Raw genomic sequence first — 17,611 nt, 5'->3', positions numbered from 1 at the left:
GATAATGCGGCTACAACACAGTAAGACCACTACAATGTAAATGTTCTTATATCTGTGAGCAGCAACAATATAAACCTTTCCGTAGCTGCATATTTCTTTGCTTTATATATCTATCAGAAATATATATAAATTATTATTGCTACTTAGAAAAATACTTTGTGATTCTACAAACACAATTTAGTTTTCAAATTACCACAGATATAAGAACATCTTCAATGTATGTTTTTATATCTCTACAAATTACCTTATTTAAATACCGTAAATACTTTATTTTAAGTACTTACGCCATTATGCACGACTGCTATGCAGATACAACTGGGACGGTAAAAAAGTATTTTGACAGCTCTATTTTTATATAATGGCAACACATGCAATTGCAATAAGAAAATATAAATGTCAAAATAATCGAGCTTCTTTCATTCGTCGGGTGATTTCTTTTATGAAAAAGTCGCAAATTTTGCTGAAATCAATCGCATTATGTGGTTCATTATGGTTTAAAATATGTCTGCACTATTCTGTAAACATGATACCGAAAAAATGCTGCGTGTTTCGGGATAGATTTTATCATGTATAGGATCTCGCAATCCTGACAGCTACAAAACCAAATAGTGAAAACAAAGCCATTAATTTTGTGAATAGCATTGCAATGTTTCCTCAGACGAGTAAGGATACATTCTTGGAGCAGACAAAAGCGGCTCGAGAAGAGCGGGCTCTGGAAAAGAAACGTGAACAATCCGCGGTAAAGATCCAGGCCCTCGTAAAAGGGTGGCTAGCCCGACAAAGATTCACAAAGCTTATTCTGTGAGTATACATTTACATCCCTCGTTTCATATATTTCTCATTTTGCCACATTTCAGAACATGTAAATATTTTACTCATTATAGAACTTTAATTGTAGCTCTTTAAGAATGATTATATTTATATTTATTTCACTTCCTTTTTCCACTTAGCAACGAGTTTGATCAGCTGCTACCAGATTCAGGGACCCACACACACGAGGTCCAGGAAGAGCCAAATGCTTCATCGGACCTTGTGCCCGCTCTTGAACTATACAAGAGCACTTGCCATCTGTTCCTAATATTCAAGCAGCAACGGGACAAGAAGAGATTTGAGAAACTGTGCAAGTACATTGTACATAGTCTGCATTCTGAGTCAGTGAAGCTCTCTTATGTTGGAGTGTTCTTGAATAAAGATTACAGGTATGTAATTAATTACAAATTCATATATACATACTTGTATAAAAAAAATACATTTTGGATTTACTTTTTGTAATAAAAAATGTAACAATAACAAAACTGAAAAATAAAATTTATTTATTTATTTATTCACAACTTACATCTATCTTTACTGGCTAACCCAATTCAATAGTGTAGCTTACAGAAATAACTTTACAACCTATAACAAATGTGAATTCACTCAAGGTACAATTAAATATGTCTATGTTGTTAGCCACAACATTTAGTGTGGCTAGCAATAAAAAAAATGATGTTTTATATGGATTCTTATATTCACCTTTAATAATATTCAAGTGAGATTTGTTTATTTTTAAATACCTAAACTGATTTACAGCATTCGCTGGATAACACACATCAAAGAACTGCTCTACAAATGTTGCCAGTACCTTGAGGAATTGAAACCAGAATCACCCATAGACATGCAAAGCATCCTTGTCCACCTCCACACGCTGGTTGCCTTCACAGCGACCAACACCTGGGCTCTAACAAGACTGAAAAACTTTGAGAAGCTCCGCGGGGGCATGAACCAGCTCTGTGCAAATGTTATGGGATCACTTTTTCATAAAGGATATTATTTGACTTTGAAGGTATGTCATATGTATTGTAACGTTTTTTTAATGTCATTGCAATGAAATTACAATGTACTGTTACACTGCGCTTAACCTGTTTTATTGTAAAAGTTGCAATGTGTGTGGCCAAAACTATGTGCTCTGACAAATTATTGCTATCTCATTTGTTAGACATAAAATGATGGGTGCCTAACAGTCTGCAATGCTTACAGTGGTGCCTATCATGACAGGCTTTGTGACAAGTGGGTGCAGCTTCTTAGTATTTCAAGAAACACTTGACATTGACATGACATGATGTTATGCCAAATGCCTATTAACTAGCAGTGGATTTCTTTCTATTGAGACAATGACTTTATCACAAAATCTTTACTAAAACATTTTATGTAATCTGTAAATATGAAAAGAAAATAGTTTGACCGAAACAGAATTTAACATGACCCATTTTTCTTCACATATCAGTCACTATTGCTGCGAGGTCTTTGCCGTGAAAAAGTATCCCTCAAGACGGTAGCCCTGACAGCTATCATCACACTGTCGCTACGGCCGCTGGTGTCCGCTCAGTTCTCGGAGAAACTACTCACTATGTACATCATACAGATAATGTCAGTGCCCACGCTTGTGCACCACATGCATCAGATATCTCCTGAGGTGAGTACAGGATAAGAGCTACTCAAAATCAATGCCTATTATATTCATATTTGGGATTTGTAAATCATATTACTGGAAAATTGTGAATGAAATCCTTCACATTATAAAATTAAGTCCCCTACGTCGGTCTGTACGCGATAAAATCAAAAACTACCAGACCAATTTTTATATGGTTTTTACCAATAGAGAGTGTGGTTACTAAGGAAGGTATATGTACATAACTTATTATGGCTTTATTCTAGTGAAGCCAGGACGGCCTATGTTATGTTATAAAGTATTCCTATTAATCTATCAGCTCTAGTGTTAGTATAAAAAGAGCAATATCCATCTGAATATGTACAATATACAAAGGTCACGCCTTTGTAATATAATTCTTTCCTATTTACATATTATTATCATAAACCTGTGAATGATGTGAAATATATTCTTCCACAGAGCATCGCAGCATTCCGCACTCACTCAATGTTCGACAAGAGCATGGAATTCCTCAGCACGGACCAGAACATGAGGATTGTGTTCAACACGCTGGAGGGGAACTACGCACTCTGCCTGTTGGCCAACGTGATACAGCTGGCTCACTCCGAGAGGGAACATGCTCTACCACAGACATATTATCCTACTTTTGTGGTGAGTTCCTCATGATAAGAAGTTTAAAATCCATTTTCAGATTACTTAATTGCAAGACACTTCAATGGGCAAAAGAAAGTTCAGCTAGATGTCATTTACATAAATAATATGTTGTAGTGTTCAATTTGCAACACCACATAATGTTTATAGTTTCAATTTTTATTAAGTCTCAGTATCAGGTAGTTTCGCGCTGGTGATTTTCAGCTTTTTACTTACATATAAAGCTCAAATTTGTACAGCGACATTCTAGACTTGTAAAGGAGAGAAAAGTCCCTATTATGTTTAATAGTAATTTAACGTCGCTTATTTCGAACAGTTGGTAGTGACCCGCTTCCTGGACTCGTGCCAGCAGTACGTGGTCTGCAAGAAGGGCAACCTGAGCAACTGGCATCCGATCCTTGGCTGGTTCTCTCAGAGTTTCGACGCTTACCTCCCCCCGGCGATGGGGAACTTGCGAAAACAGTTGAACTTATTGTGGGGAGCTCCGATGTTGAAGAAAATGCTGGCTCAGCCGCTGAAGGAAATGCTGGACGCGGGGGTGACGGGAGAGGAGGGGGCGGGGCCCTCGCAGCCCTCCACCCCGGTGCAGAGTAACAACCCCGCTGCGATCATCCGGAGGGCTATTGAAGCTAGAACTAATAGGTACGACTACATTTTAACTAAATAACGAATCTTCTAAAGGTAAAGCTTAATTTTTAGCTGGATCTCGGGTTTTATAACTGATAATGAACTTAGCTTAACTTAACATGCTTAGATTAAAAACAGAGATTACAGATGAACAATGTTAAGCAAATATCAGTTTGTTGTTTACTTCAAAACCCTAAAAATAGTTATAGAAATGATTAACTTAAATATTTTTTCTAAATTTTAGTAAATAAATAATGTTAGTAAATACAGTAATTATCTGTATATAATATTACCATATAGTAGTTAATTTTGTTGTTTCAGGGCGAATCCAAACAAAAACTACAGGAAACTAGGATCCCCAGACTGCACGAAGGCGGCTCTGATCTGCTCCATGTACCACACGGCGCTGCAAACTATGAAGCAGATTAATCTAGATATCTTGACTGGTAATTAATAGTAGATTATACTCTTACATCAAGATATAGTTATTCATATCGAGTGTGCTATTGTTTATAATGGTGTCAGATTTTATTGAAGTCGCCTAAAGGCGTCTGATATGACTCTTACGACTACCACCGCCAAGTGGCAAGTAGTCGCATACACAACCTAGTGAACTGAACTGTCCATCATGTACATGTTTCCTCACGACGTTTTCCTTCACCGGAAGCAAGTGGTGGTCGATGAAAACTACTACACATTAATCAGATTGGTATACAAATACATGTGCCACGAGTAGGATTCGAACCGGGGACCTTTCGATTACAGGCAGACGGTCTGCTTCTATAGAGAAACAATGCATTTTAGACGAGGCTTTTAGTTGCATCGAGGGTTCATACAATCGAAATATCAAAATTTACGAGCATGAAAAGTGAAAATATAATATTTTAATTTATCTCATTAGTGTCTCTGAAGATGTATCAATTTGATTTAAATATCCAGGTCTGTGCAACCAGGACGAGATCCTGTATTATCTGTGGCAGTTCCTATGTACCTTGGGCTCGAGTTGCGGGCTGAAGTCTTTCTTGGACCTGCTGGCCGTCAACACCAAGACATCTGCGCCGGAGTTCCAGATGCTCATACTGTTTGCTGACTGCATGACTCATTATGTTACGTAAGGCATTTTTATTGTACGACGAAAAGTAGCATTTTGTTTTCAGAGTTTCTTTTTAAAATAGTAGCCTATGTTACTCCTAAATGTTTCCGTCTATCTCTGTGCCAAATTTCAACAAAATAGATCGAGTAGTTTTCGAGTTTATTTATTACAAACAAAAATACAAATCTTTTCTCGTTATAATCCTTACATATTATAAATTAAAGTCCTCTGCCGCGTCTGCCTGTCTGTTCGCGATAAACTCAAAAACTACTGCACGGATTCTCATGCGGTTTTCACCAATAGATTGTGTGATTCCTGAGGAAGGTTTAGGTGGATAATATATTATGTTTTTACCCGACCGAAGCCGGGACGGGCCGTTAGTATTAGTATAAACCGCTGCGTTGAATAATTGGCAAACATACATTTGGAATAAATAAATATAGCGCTAACGGAGATATGAGTAACAACTAGTTTGTAAGCCAATGCCCTTTGTTTCAGGATACTAGACGACATGGAAATGTATGAGCAGCAGGAGCCATTCAAGCTGCAAGACTTCATCAACATGTCACTGTTTCTAAACATGTTTGTTTACAAGTCCATTATGGGGCAACTTTTTGGTAAGTCACAGTGAGATTCGCATCACAATATGTTATACATCAAGATCGTAAATCTAGGAGAGAGATTTACGGGAAGACATGTTAAGGTAGCTGTCGAACAAACATTTGTGAGTTTCATTTGGTATTAGCGTTTGTGGAGTTCAAAAATGTGTGATTTTGTTTTTGTAATATTTTTGAAAGTGTCGTCATTGTCATATTAATTTTTTCACTGATGTTTCTAATAAGGGCCTTCGGATAGTCATCAAAATAAAAAATAAAAACTATTTCACCCTATTCTATTAATCTATTATAATGTCAAACATTTTATAGTGAAACATTGATATAAATTAATTAAATACTAGAGGTAAAGTTGACTGAAAGGGATCCCTTCATGGAATCTCTCAGTCAACCATTCGCGACATTTAACTTCATGTTGTTTAAGTACTTTTAACACGTTTTCGTTGTACATAAAGGTATTAAAAACAGACAAGAATTAACTTCTATTTCCAGATCTCAAAAGCATCCAAAGCAATGAGTTGTTCAACTCACTGCACACCCTACTGCTAGTCCTGTACAGACGAGATTGCCGTAGGAGCTACACGCCGGCCAACCATTGGTTGGTGAGGGACATCCGCACTGCGCAGTTCATGGCCGACTTGGAGAAGGGGAAGAAACCTCAACAGGTATGTGTGTACATGTCCACATTTACACTGTGTTATAGATCATAGACCACTAGCTTTCCGGGATTAAAGCTACCCTGGACGTTTCTCAGCACGTTTTGACAGGTGCGCACGCGCTGTCATTACAATTTTTCAAATTTTAATACAAGAATTAGTTTTACTATCAGACTTTAAAATAATTAATCTGCACTGTAGTAACATCAATTTCATAAATAACTGATTTTGGAAATGATTCCTTCCTCAAGAAAATTGACAGATCGTAATGACAGCGCGGCCGCAGCGGTCGAAACGCTCTGAAAACTACCTCCCCCAATGTCCTTCTCCATACTTCAAACTACAATGTATGCAAAATTTCAAGAAGATTATTTGAGTAGAAAGACCGTGAAGAGGTAACAAACATAGTTTCGCATTTATAATATTAGAATGAGGCGTGTGATGACATTTCATGGTTATTTTTACGCGAATATCGAGTCTGTCCCGACCCAGGATGAAAACAAGACAATTCTTCTTCTTCTCCTTCTTTTCTTCACCTACGCTTTAGAAGTCTGCATTTTTTACGTCAATAAGTGATGTATATCATCCTATATTGAATAAAGAATTTTGAATTTGAATAAGAGAGAGAGGTATACACTGATGTATTTTTAATGGGGAAAACTTTATATATAACAACATCGTCCACAACATTTTTCAATTCGCAAAGAAGGTTGATGTGAGGCAGGCGTCAGATTATAAAATCACAGCCATATTCCATTCCCTTCCAATAATCATCAAAATGAAAATTTGTCAAGTACCCTATTGTACTGTTACACTGATATTATTGTCGATATACCCATGTCGAAAATCAGAGCATACCTATACATAGGTTTATTTATGATCAGAAGTATGTCTGTCGATTTCCAGCAATAACATGTTACACAAAATAGTATATTTTTACGTGTTTTCAGGTTTTAGTGCAAAAGACTCCACACATGATCGCCCATGGAGAGCGAGTTAGATTGTTTAGACGAGCCGTTTCTGATGAGAAGGTAACATTACAAATAATTAGTCTATGGTGTTATTGTTGTCGTGTTTAAACTGAGCTGTTGGCTTTTGTGCTACTGTGGCACGCACAGTGTAATTAGTGTAGTCATTTTTAATTAATAGCTTTTATTGAGTTTCATCTGTCCCGTTACCCTACAGAGTTGAAACGTCGCTTCAGTTTACATGACAATGCATTATTATGATAATGCATGACCTGATGGTGCACCCAGGATCGGCTCCCGAGGGAACTCCTCAATGATTTACGGCACGGATATGGGCTTTTTGTCAGACGTTAAATGCCACAAAATGTCTCTGAGCTCATGGCAAAAGTGGCAATATTGTAAAAAAACTTGTTTTACAAATATTTTATTACAAGCTTTTATATTGTAAGTATATAACTTATGTATATTCACCCCCTAAGTATATTCGGGTGGAAATCTTGCAACTCAATTTGTCTCCACGTAAAATGCTCATATGCCAGAACCTGGGCTCAATGATTGAAGAGTCAACCATGAAAATTATTGGATCAGAAGAATGCAATATGTGTCTGGTCTTCGGGGGATTGAATGATCCCAGAATGAAAGGATCGATCACCTGTTTGGTGCTTGCATTGGCGTCCCCAACTAAGAAATAATAAATTAATCTGTCCGGGTCTATTGAGGAGACTATGGACCATTTTCACCACTTTTTGATAAAGAACCTGCTAGATGAATTTGCAACAAATTTTTAACGATATTTGTTCGATATGGAATAATCCTATTAATGAAAACAAAACTTATGTATTTGATGCTCAATAGTAATATTATTCCATATAGTTGAAATTTATTGTTGTACATATAAATGCGAAAATTTGTGGGGATATATGCGTGTATGTTTGTTTCTCTTTCACGCAAATCTATTAGACGGATGTAATGAAATTTGGTACACGGGTATAACACATAGAGTACTTTTTATTTCGAAATTCCCACGGGAGCAAAGCCCCGGGGCGCAACTAGCGTTGTATATATATCAGATACTTTATCAGTATATATGTTCGGTCAGATGGTGCTAGGTCTGACGGAGCGCGCATGCGCGGGTCGGTCGACGCTGGTGACGGTGCGGCGCGGGCGGCTGGTGGAGGACGGCTACCGGCAGCTGGCGGCGCTGCCGAGTCGCGCGCTCAAGGGCTGCGTGCGCGTGCGCTTCATCAACGAGCAGGGGCTGGACGAGGCGGGCATCGACCAGGACGGGGTGTTCAAAGGTCAGGGCGGGAGAGGACCGACCACAATCTGGATACTTGTACTTGTGATCGCATATATTTGTCTATGGTTCTGGTTGTATTGTGCCGTCATCATACACACAATACGAGCCGTTAAGTGTTATCAGTTTGTTTCTTTGATTTTAAAAAAGTTACTTTTCGAACAAGTAAATTGCTCTCTTAATATAACCATCGTAAAGGATTGCCAATCAATTATTGTGAAAATTGTTTTGAACAAATAAAAAATGCGTTATTTGCTAACAATGAAACAATCCTCCCCCACTATTGGGCAAATTTAGGTTAAATCTATACTATTATTATAAAGAGGTATAAATAGGCTATATTTTATCTCAAAATTCCCACGGGAGCGAAGCCTCGGGCAACATCTAGTAATATAATAATAATAAAAAGTAACCTCATAAGTTCCGAGTCCAAAATGTTAATAACAATTTAAAAAAATTAATAACAATTTTAAAAAAATACATTTTTTTCCAGAATTCTTAGAAGAAACGATAAAGCGAGTGTTCGATCCGTCCCTCAACTTGTTCCGCGTGACGAGCGAGGAGCGACTGTACCCGTCCCCCACCTCCTGCCTGCAAGAAAACCATCTGCAACTCTTCGAATTTATCGGCAGAATGCTTGGGAAAGCTGTTTATGAGGTACTTACAGGTTGTTTAACCTTTCGTTTATAATATTAGCTATAGCCCGCGACTTCGCCCGTTTGATTTTCCCTTCAGTGAAATATTTAGACTTTTTAACTAATCTGCTTTCCTCATAAAAATTTTGAAACCCCCTACGTGCTAAAAAAGTTTGTGAGTTCGTATGTTTGAGGCAGGTAATCTCCGAAACTACCGAACCGATTTTAAAAATAATTTCACCATCAGAAAGGTCCATTATCCAAGATTGCTATAGGCTATAGCCTATAGCAATCTTGGATATAAAATATATTTTATCTCAAAATTCCCATGGGAGCGAAGGCCCGGGCAACATCTAGCAGTCGTGTGTCCGCGAATACATAGTTCTTTTCAATTATAAATACAACTATTATTACTATTCTCCGTCAGGGTATCGTGGTGGACGTGCCATTTGCTTCGTTCTTCCTCACGCAAGTGCTGGGGCAGACGCAGCAAGCGCTGTACAGCTGGATAGATGAGCTGCCTTCGTTGGACCGGGACCTGTACAGGAGTCTCACTTATATTAAACATTTTCAGGTTTGCATTTTACGCTTAGTCCACCTTGATAACCAAACTTACTTATGAACTTACGTAGTATAAAACAAACTGCTGTCTGTCGCTATGTAAGATACATAGGGACAGACAGCAGGAAGCCAGTTGTAGTATGTATATATACATACATACTACGGGACAGACATATACCTGTCTGTCCCGTCTTTAAAACTGATTTTGATGCGGATTTTTTAGTAGATAGTCCGATTACCCGAGGAAAGTGTGTTTAATTGACTATGGTTTAACCCGAGTGATTAACTAGTCTATTGCATATTTTTTTGCCATCCATACTAATACTACATAGAGAAAATTTTCTATTTGTAATGAATAAACTAAAAAAAAAAATACTGGACCGATTTTGATGAAATTTGGCACTGAGATAGACGCAATGTTCAGGAGTAACATAGGCTTTTTTGTTTTTACCCGTGTGAAGACGGAACGGGTCGCTAGTGATTAATAAAAATAAATAACGGTTATTCCTTTTCACATTAAGGCACAGAGTAAATATACAGAGGAAACGACTCTTCCGTACTTTCTGACGTAGTGGTTACCACATCCGTACGTATTCTGGATGTCTTGGATTCGATTCCCAGCGCGGCAAAGTGTACAAAGCTTGTATTATCAATTTTAAATGATATATATAGTACAAGGTAAGTGACGTCAGCGACTGTTTGGTCGCAGCTTATCTTCATTAACTGTTGTTAACTTGTTGTTCAAGAGTGATTGCTTCCTTTTGGATGATTGAATTTTGTTCCAGGGCGATATATCATCACTAGAACTGACGTTCTCCGTGGACGAAGAGAGGCTGGGTGAAATTGTAACGCACGAACTCATACCCGGCGGCAAAGCTGTCCCGGTCACCAACGAAAACAAGTAATATAGTCTTTAGCTTCTTTACAGTGTCATCACGCTTTAAATTATTATTTCTCTTTAAATAATTAGTGTTTTGCGAAGGGTTATGCCACTGAAGCGTGGTGGTGTAATGGTTAAGACGCCCGCCTGTTGATCGAAAGGTCCCAGGTTCGAATCCTACTCGTGCCACATGAGTTTGTATACCAATCTGACTCATGTATAGTAGTTTTCATCGACCATCACTTGCTTCCGGTGAAGGAAAACATCATGAGGAAACCTGCATACTGGTTGATTATTATTAACTTGTGTGTGAAATAGAGAAGGCAATGGTGAAGCACTCCATTAATAATGCCAAGAAAGTTGTTGTGTGTGTTTCATTCCACGTAATTACCACGATACTCAGCCATGAGGAATACGACTATAAAGAGAGGCCACTTTAACTCAAAGACATTGTTCTCAAAATTGTTTTGATCCATACATTTGGTACCACTTAGATTCCAAACGTGAAAAAATAAAATTTAGAATTATTAGCCTACATTGATTCGATAGACAAAATTATAACTTTGGGCCTGTTTAACTCGCTTGCTGATAAAGTGTCTGATAGCCTATATGAAAAATATAGAATAGATAGCTTTAAAATTTTTGTTTAGCATGTGTTGGATAGGGCTAACTGGCCAATCATATTAGGCAGATTTATTTAGCACTTTATCTGTCAAATTAAAATAGGATAATAATAATATTATCAGGAAATGGTGAAACATACCATGCAAAATCACGTTGGCTGGTAAAAAATGCCTAAGTCATTGGCACTCAACCAATCAACCGGGTCCAAATAGAGAAATGTGATGCGATAAAGTGTATCTGTTACCGGCAATGTATATAATCCAAGTATTGTATAGAATACCGAATTATACAGATTGCCGGTAACATATTTAATTAATAGAAAATATATAAATATTTGGTATATCATCCCCCCCCCCCCCCACTAATCCTGGCGTGTTCCTCATCCCAGCCTGGACATGCCAAAGGGACGTCGTAAAAAATATTTCAATTTTTAAAAAATCCCCTGTAATTTTACGACCTTTTCTGCTAATACTTGCATTCCTTTCTATTGGTCGGTTGGGTTTTGGATCCAACTAAGTCGGAGTGTCAGTTACTAGTAAGATATCTTCATCTAATGAATACAATTTTCTTACAGAATAAACTACATACATTTGATGGCTCACTTCCGCATGCACACGCAGATCAAGGACCAAACCAACGCTTTTATAAAAGGCTTTAGAACTATCATAAATCCAGAGTGGCTGTCACTGTTTTCCACGCCAGAAGTAAGTCTATTTCATTTATATTAATTTTTTTTTAATATATATCCTTACAATGTAAAAGGAGCCATACAGACAGAAGAAATTAAAACTGATTATGTGTTAATGTCAATGAAAAATCCATACAGAATATAAATAACCATAGTAAAGAAATATAAGAACTCTTCGTTGATTATAAGGACCAATATTGTTTAAATGAGTTTCTTTCGGCATTTCTTCTCAGCAGTGCTAGTAATTTGTAGCTTTTATCCGTCCATAGGGAAGGCTAGAGTCCCAGCAGTGGAGACGATGAAAAGGCTGATGATTATGATATTTTTTTATCCTTATCCTTACACATTATAAAACAAAGTCCTCTGTCGCGTCTGTTTGTCCGTTTACTGTAAACTCAAAAACTACGGCAGTGTTTTCATGCGGTTTTTACCAATAGATAGTGTGGTTCCTGTTCAGTTTAGGTGTGTAATTTATTATAATTTACCTGAAGCCGGGACGTGCCTCTAGTTATAGTATATATTAAGTATCTGTAAAGGCCTAATCCTAATAAATTCGAAAGTAAGTTTTTTAGTTACCTTTTAACGCTGTATCTACTCAACCAATCTCCTTGAAATTTTGCGTACTAACTACATAGTTTGAAGTACCGAGAAGGAAATAGGTTACTGCTCCCGTGAGAAATCACGTTGGCAAAGTAAAATATATTTTTTTTACTAAACGCTTTCAATTTATTAATAAAAGTTTCGTTGCATATATTTAGCTCCAAAGACTAATAAGCGGCGACAACGTGCCGCTAGACCTGCGAGACTTGAGGCGACACACGCAGTACTACGGGGGCTTCCACGACTCACACCGAGTGGTTTGTTGGTTGTGGGACGTACTCCAGAGGGATTTCAGCGAACACGAGCGAGCCATGTTCCTCAAGGTGATAATAATTGTTTATTTTGTAAACAGATAACAGAGGTCCTGTTAATTATTACTTACAACATGTTAGTGAATCTAATTAAAATTCAATAAATCAAACAAAATAAATTGAATTTCATTAAATTAAACATAAATGTGAATATCGGTAATGTAACATTTAATTAGTTGAGTCAGTGCCCCATAACATAAGTCTCGAACTTACTTTGGGGCTAGCTCGATCTGTGTGATGTGGTCCTTATATATTTATTTATTTACTAGTTTTTCCTCGTGAAAATTATTTTTTTCCGTTCTCTTTGAGAGTTGGCGAAAAACCTCGTTTAATTTGTTTTCCGCATTTTTTTAGTTTGTGACGTCGTGCTCCAAGCCACCGGTGTTGGGTTTCGCTCATCTCAAGCCACCGTTCTCGATACGGTGTGTGGAAGTCGGCGACGACGAAGACACCGGTGATACCATAGGTACAGTGCCACTGCCAGTAGTTTGTAGGTTTTTGAGTAGTGCTATTTTAAAATTTAATGTGGAAATTTCGAAATAGTATACTTTTGACTTACGATACCCATAACTAAACCCAACCATAAACATCGTTCCACCCATAACTAAATGTTAATCCTGAAGGTCGCTATGCCAAACTTCATCAAAATCGGTCCAGCGTTTTAAAAGTGTATTCGTTACGAACAAAAATTCAATTTATAATTGTGGCGTGCACGCGTTGGTTTCTAACGATGTCATTCCCAAATCTTGTCTGTGACAGACATAGGCGACCCGTGATAAATTAATTCCATCGCTTTCGCACATGAGTTCTGTGGTCGTGACGGACATAATTAATCTCTCTCGATTTATAATTAATTATTATTGCAGGTAGTGTTATCCGTGGTTTCTTCACGATACGGAAGAAAGATCCCCTGAATAGACTACCGACCTCCTCCACGTGTTTCAACCTCCTCAAGCTCCCCAACTACCAAAAACGAAGCACATTACGAGACAAACTGCGATACGCCGTCAACAGCAATACCGGTTTTGAACTTTCATAAGGTGGGCAAACGATAATTGGTCGAGACTTACAGTCAGATTTGTCATATACGTGACACTAAAAAAGAAGAAAGAAGGCAAGAAGTGAGGCACCTGATTAGAAATAATTAAATTTTGCTATTATTAATATTGCTAAATCATAAACTAGCCCAGTCTAATGCATGTAACTCCTGCCCAGTCCTACTACAAATATCTGTCTTTTTTATTATTTAAGTTCCTTTCTTATTTTCATACTGAAAATTCTGGAAATATATTTTTTTTCTATTTTAGTATACACTATCATCATCAGTATCATAGAAAACTACCGCTATTTTTTAAACAATCTTTCATCCACAATTGGCACTCAGGGGCTAGTTTTTGAAAGAAATTGTTTGACCTCGAACCTCTAGCTATATACGTAGGTAAGATATTTCATCACAGTCGGCCCAGTGGTTTAGACGGGAAAACGTAACAGACAAACAAGTTTTTTCTTTTTTGAAACAATAAAAAACTGGGTTTTTAAATATTCGGTATCACTCCATATGTTAATAATGAAGAATTATGGAGTTAACGCCAATGAATGCGTCTAGGTGCACTGGTATAGTGAAAGGTTGATTACCAAAGAAAAATTGTTGCGCATGTGCGTGGAACATAAGCACTACATCAGCGCCCCAAGCGGCAAATTCACTCACGTTAGCACTCATTATTACCCGTAGTCAGAGAAAGCTATAGACTTCATAATATCTTTCGTTTCGCTGATACGAAAAAGATAAATGCGTATTAAAAATACGCGAAAAGAAACAGCAATATATTTTGTCCCTCTATTTGTACCTGGTTTTACAAAGTCCAATTTGCCGCTTTGTATGAGATGAGCCGGGAAGTTGTATTTGTTCTATCTCATTTGGCAACACTAGCACGTCGTCTTTAGTTTTCTTAGTCTCTGGTAATATGTTTGAACTGTGCCACATTGCCATTAGGAGTCTGGCAGATTAAAGACTGCTGTTGATTCACGAGTTTCTTACAAGCTCGGACGAATGCGTAAACGAATATTCGTTGTAATGTAAATTATTTTATATATTTATTGGATCGGTTAGACCCGTTATAGCTGTTGGATTTTTGTATAATATACTATACCAAGTTGTCTCTATATGGTATTTATTTATCACTTATATATCGACAATGTTGTATAGTATTAAACTAATGTATATAGTTTTAGTAATATGCGTGGTATAGAAACTTTTGTATCGTATTTTATATGAATAAAAAAAATGGTAATGTATTGGACATTGAAAATTGACAAGTTTTGTAAAAAGATTTTTTGCAATTAATTCTACGAATTCTTATCACTTGCACCATCTGTGTGTATCACAATTTTGTCCTATCCTTTGCAAACTTTTTTTACATTTTATGCACACTGATATCCGTCATTTATTGAGCGCATTTGCTATATATGTTTTGCCTAAATATGTCCTATAAGGCCTAACTGGATATGGCAAACAAAGACTAGCATAAAACTGTAAAAATAAACCTACTATTATTGATACGAGTTGTGCATTGCGCTATTCGCGTAATACTGTCATGGTCTTAATATTAAATCTCGCTGTGTATGTATTGTATATTGTTTTCAAATGGGCGGTTAAAGGTGAATCGTTATCCATCATACGACACAGCCTGTGGAGAGTGATTTAGATCTATCTAATGTCTCCGCTTATGGAAACGTCACAGCCATATTATAGAATCCGGATAGTAACGGATTTCAGCGGTTTTGCTATCCGGCTGAACGGAAAGTAGCCGTTTTACAAAGCGGATCAGTTTTGCAAATTGTCGCTTTTGTAAAACTGCGGATTCCACAATATGGCATGCGACATAGTCACCGTTTGGCCCTCGGGACACAGAATTAGTTCATTATAATACATTCATGTCTACTAGAGGTTACACTAACGCAATCTGGTGGGAAGAATAATCCTACGAAATATCCTCTTCATAATACGTGTATGGATAATATTTTCGTTTGCTTTATTCGGAAGCTGTATTTTAAATAATTTTCAGAAGTTGAAAGATACTTGTCGGTTGGAACTACACTTCACGTCAGAATAATATAGTGTCGGTAGTGACCGCATACGTGATATCTTGTGATAACAAAGTGTAGGCCAACCTTAAATTTATAAAACGAATTCTAAATGAAACCAGTCCAAGTTATAAATAAATGGGTGTAAATAGACAATAAAGTCGTTAGTTTATGGTATGAATGTCGAATTTATTTATTTTTACCTATATGTACAGTACAAAACTTTCACCTTTTATTATTTTCATAGATGATCCTCATTAATTTTGTAATTATATTTGTAAAATTTGTTAGGTCATGTATGTTTCCCGTCTTAGTAGTTATGATAATATTGTTAATATACAAACCTGTATTGGTATTACATACGATGGTAATCATTTATTTCATAATGTTCGATCATTTGTATTATACATTATGTTAATAATACCATAAAATTTAGAAATATGTCTGAAAAGTTGTGTTTTTAGTATATGCCGTTCGTTGCATAATTTGGCGGCTTTTAAATACATTTATCAGTGTTCGAGCGAAGTTCAATTTTTGAATGTTTCCCACAGCCGATTATTCTGTTCAATTTCATTCATTTTACTGAATTAAAAAGTGGTCATTTGTACTGAAATGCCCCAAAAATTTGGCTTATTTTGGGCCGAAACTAAAGGGCCGAAACAAGGCTGGTGAACACTGTGGCCACTATTGTGGCCTATTCGGTCGGACACTAATACTTGTCTAGGTACTATTCATACCGACTTGTCGACTTCTACAAAAAGCATGTTCGTCAGATTGTCAAGACCGAGACAGAAAAAAAGACAGGCTGTTTCTGTTTATAGAGCGCTATCTCTGCCTAGCACTTACACGTCGACTGACAAACATCACCATTAGTGTAGGACAGAGATAATGCTCTACAAACCTAATGTCTTTCTAAATAATCGCTGTGCAATATTTATTGCTGGAGTATGTACACTCGCCGTTACAATATCTATATTTCATAATAATAATAGTTTCATAAATCTCACACACATTAAACGTTGGATTTCTTTGTTTTAGTCTATTGCAAATATTTTATTAAACAAATCTATGTTCTGTTATACTTTCATTCATATGAGTTTTGTGCAATTTCTGCAACATTTAGGACCTCTTGAACAAAGATTATGATTTCTGCTGTTTGTATGTTTCTATTTGCTATCGACATCTTTGGTATATTGATGTGAATACATATAACTAGATCATTCTATGGAATATTTTGTACTAGCCACGTAAATATGTTGTATAACACAATGTGATTCTCTGTGATAAAATAATTGATATTTATTATTATGGTGTTTTATTTTTAATACTTTCCAGTTAATATTTTCTTTTATTAAATTCAACGCAAGTGTGCTGACAGCGTAGGTTTAATGCGTACCTCTTATATAGCCATTTCGAATTTGGTCCAATGATTAGCCGTTGTTTATAGTATCAACAACTAGCGCCGGCGGCAACCATTCCTATATAATGGCTGATTTACATTGATCCAGTGACTGGATCTGTGTAAATACGTATCAGTCCAATATTCAGCGCTGGATCGGAATAGAGCCATAGGTCAACAAAAACAATACTATATGGAATAGAGCACGTTCCGATTTTTCGATAAAGTGACCTCTCGCAAGCCGCGTGACTGGAAATGGAAACGAACGCGACGCTCTATAATAGTCGCAATCAAGTGAGAATAAAATACAGTCAAAAAGTAAACAAATGAAGGCGCTGTCTCGTCTTAGCTCGCAACAATAGGTGTTTATCAACCAATCTTGTCCATTCTATTTGGTATCGCAATAGCAAAAATATGTAGTTCGTCAAAAATCCTTTTTCGCACTTGACAGTCTGCAGTAGCGCGAGATCGTATGGTAACACACGAGTGTGTTTG

The 17,611-nt window shown here is 36.9% G+C and overlaps 1 protein-coding gene across 1 annotated transcript; it reads left to right on the top strand.

Annotated features, from left to right (window-relative positions):
• The first annotated feature begins 416 nt into the window (after nt 1–416).
• Nucleotides 417–17,022, top strand: LOC128683560 (uncharacterized protein). Its single transcript, XM_053769306.2, has 19 exons — nt 417–801; nt 951–1,199; nt 1,570–1,822; nt 2,264–2,452; nt 2,888–3,079; nt 3,396–3,721; nt 4,028–4,152; nt 4,646–4,817; nt 5,298–5,416; nt 5,906–6,078; nt 7,020–7,100; nt 8,137–8,335; nt 8,828–8,991; nt 9,397–9,543; nt 10,316–10,431; nt 11,609–11,738; nt 12,481–12,645; nt 12,988–13,099; nt 13,500–17,022. Exons 1-19 carry the CDS (start codon nt 647–649, stop codon nt 13,670–13,672), a joined length of 3,240 nt encoding a protein of 1,079 aa, XP_053625281.1. The 5' UTR covers nt 417–646; the 3' UTR covers nt 13,673–17,022.
• Nucleotides 17,023–17,611: the final 589 nt, after the last annotated feature.

The sequence above is a fragment of the Plodia interpunctella genome, chromosome 3 (genome assembly GCF_027563975.2).
Source record: "Plodia interpunctella isolate USDA-ARS_2022_Savannah chromosome 3, ilPloInte3.2, whole genome shotgun sequence".
NCBI classification, from domain to species: Eukaryota; Metazoa; Arthropoda; class Insecta; order Lepidoptera; family Pyralidae; genus Plodia; species Plodia interpunctella.
This window is presented reverse-complemented; position numbering and strand designations above follow the sequence as displayed.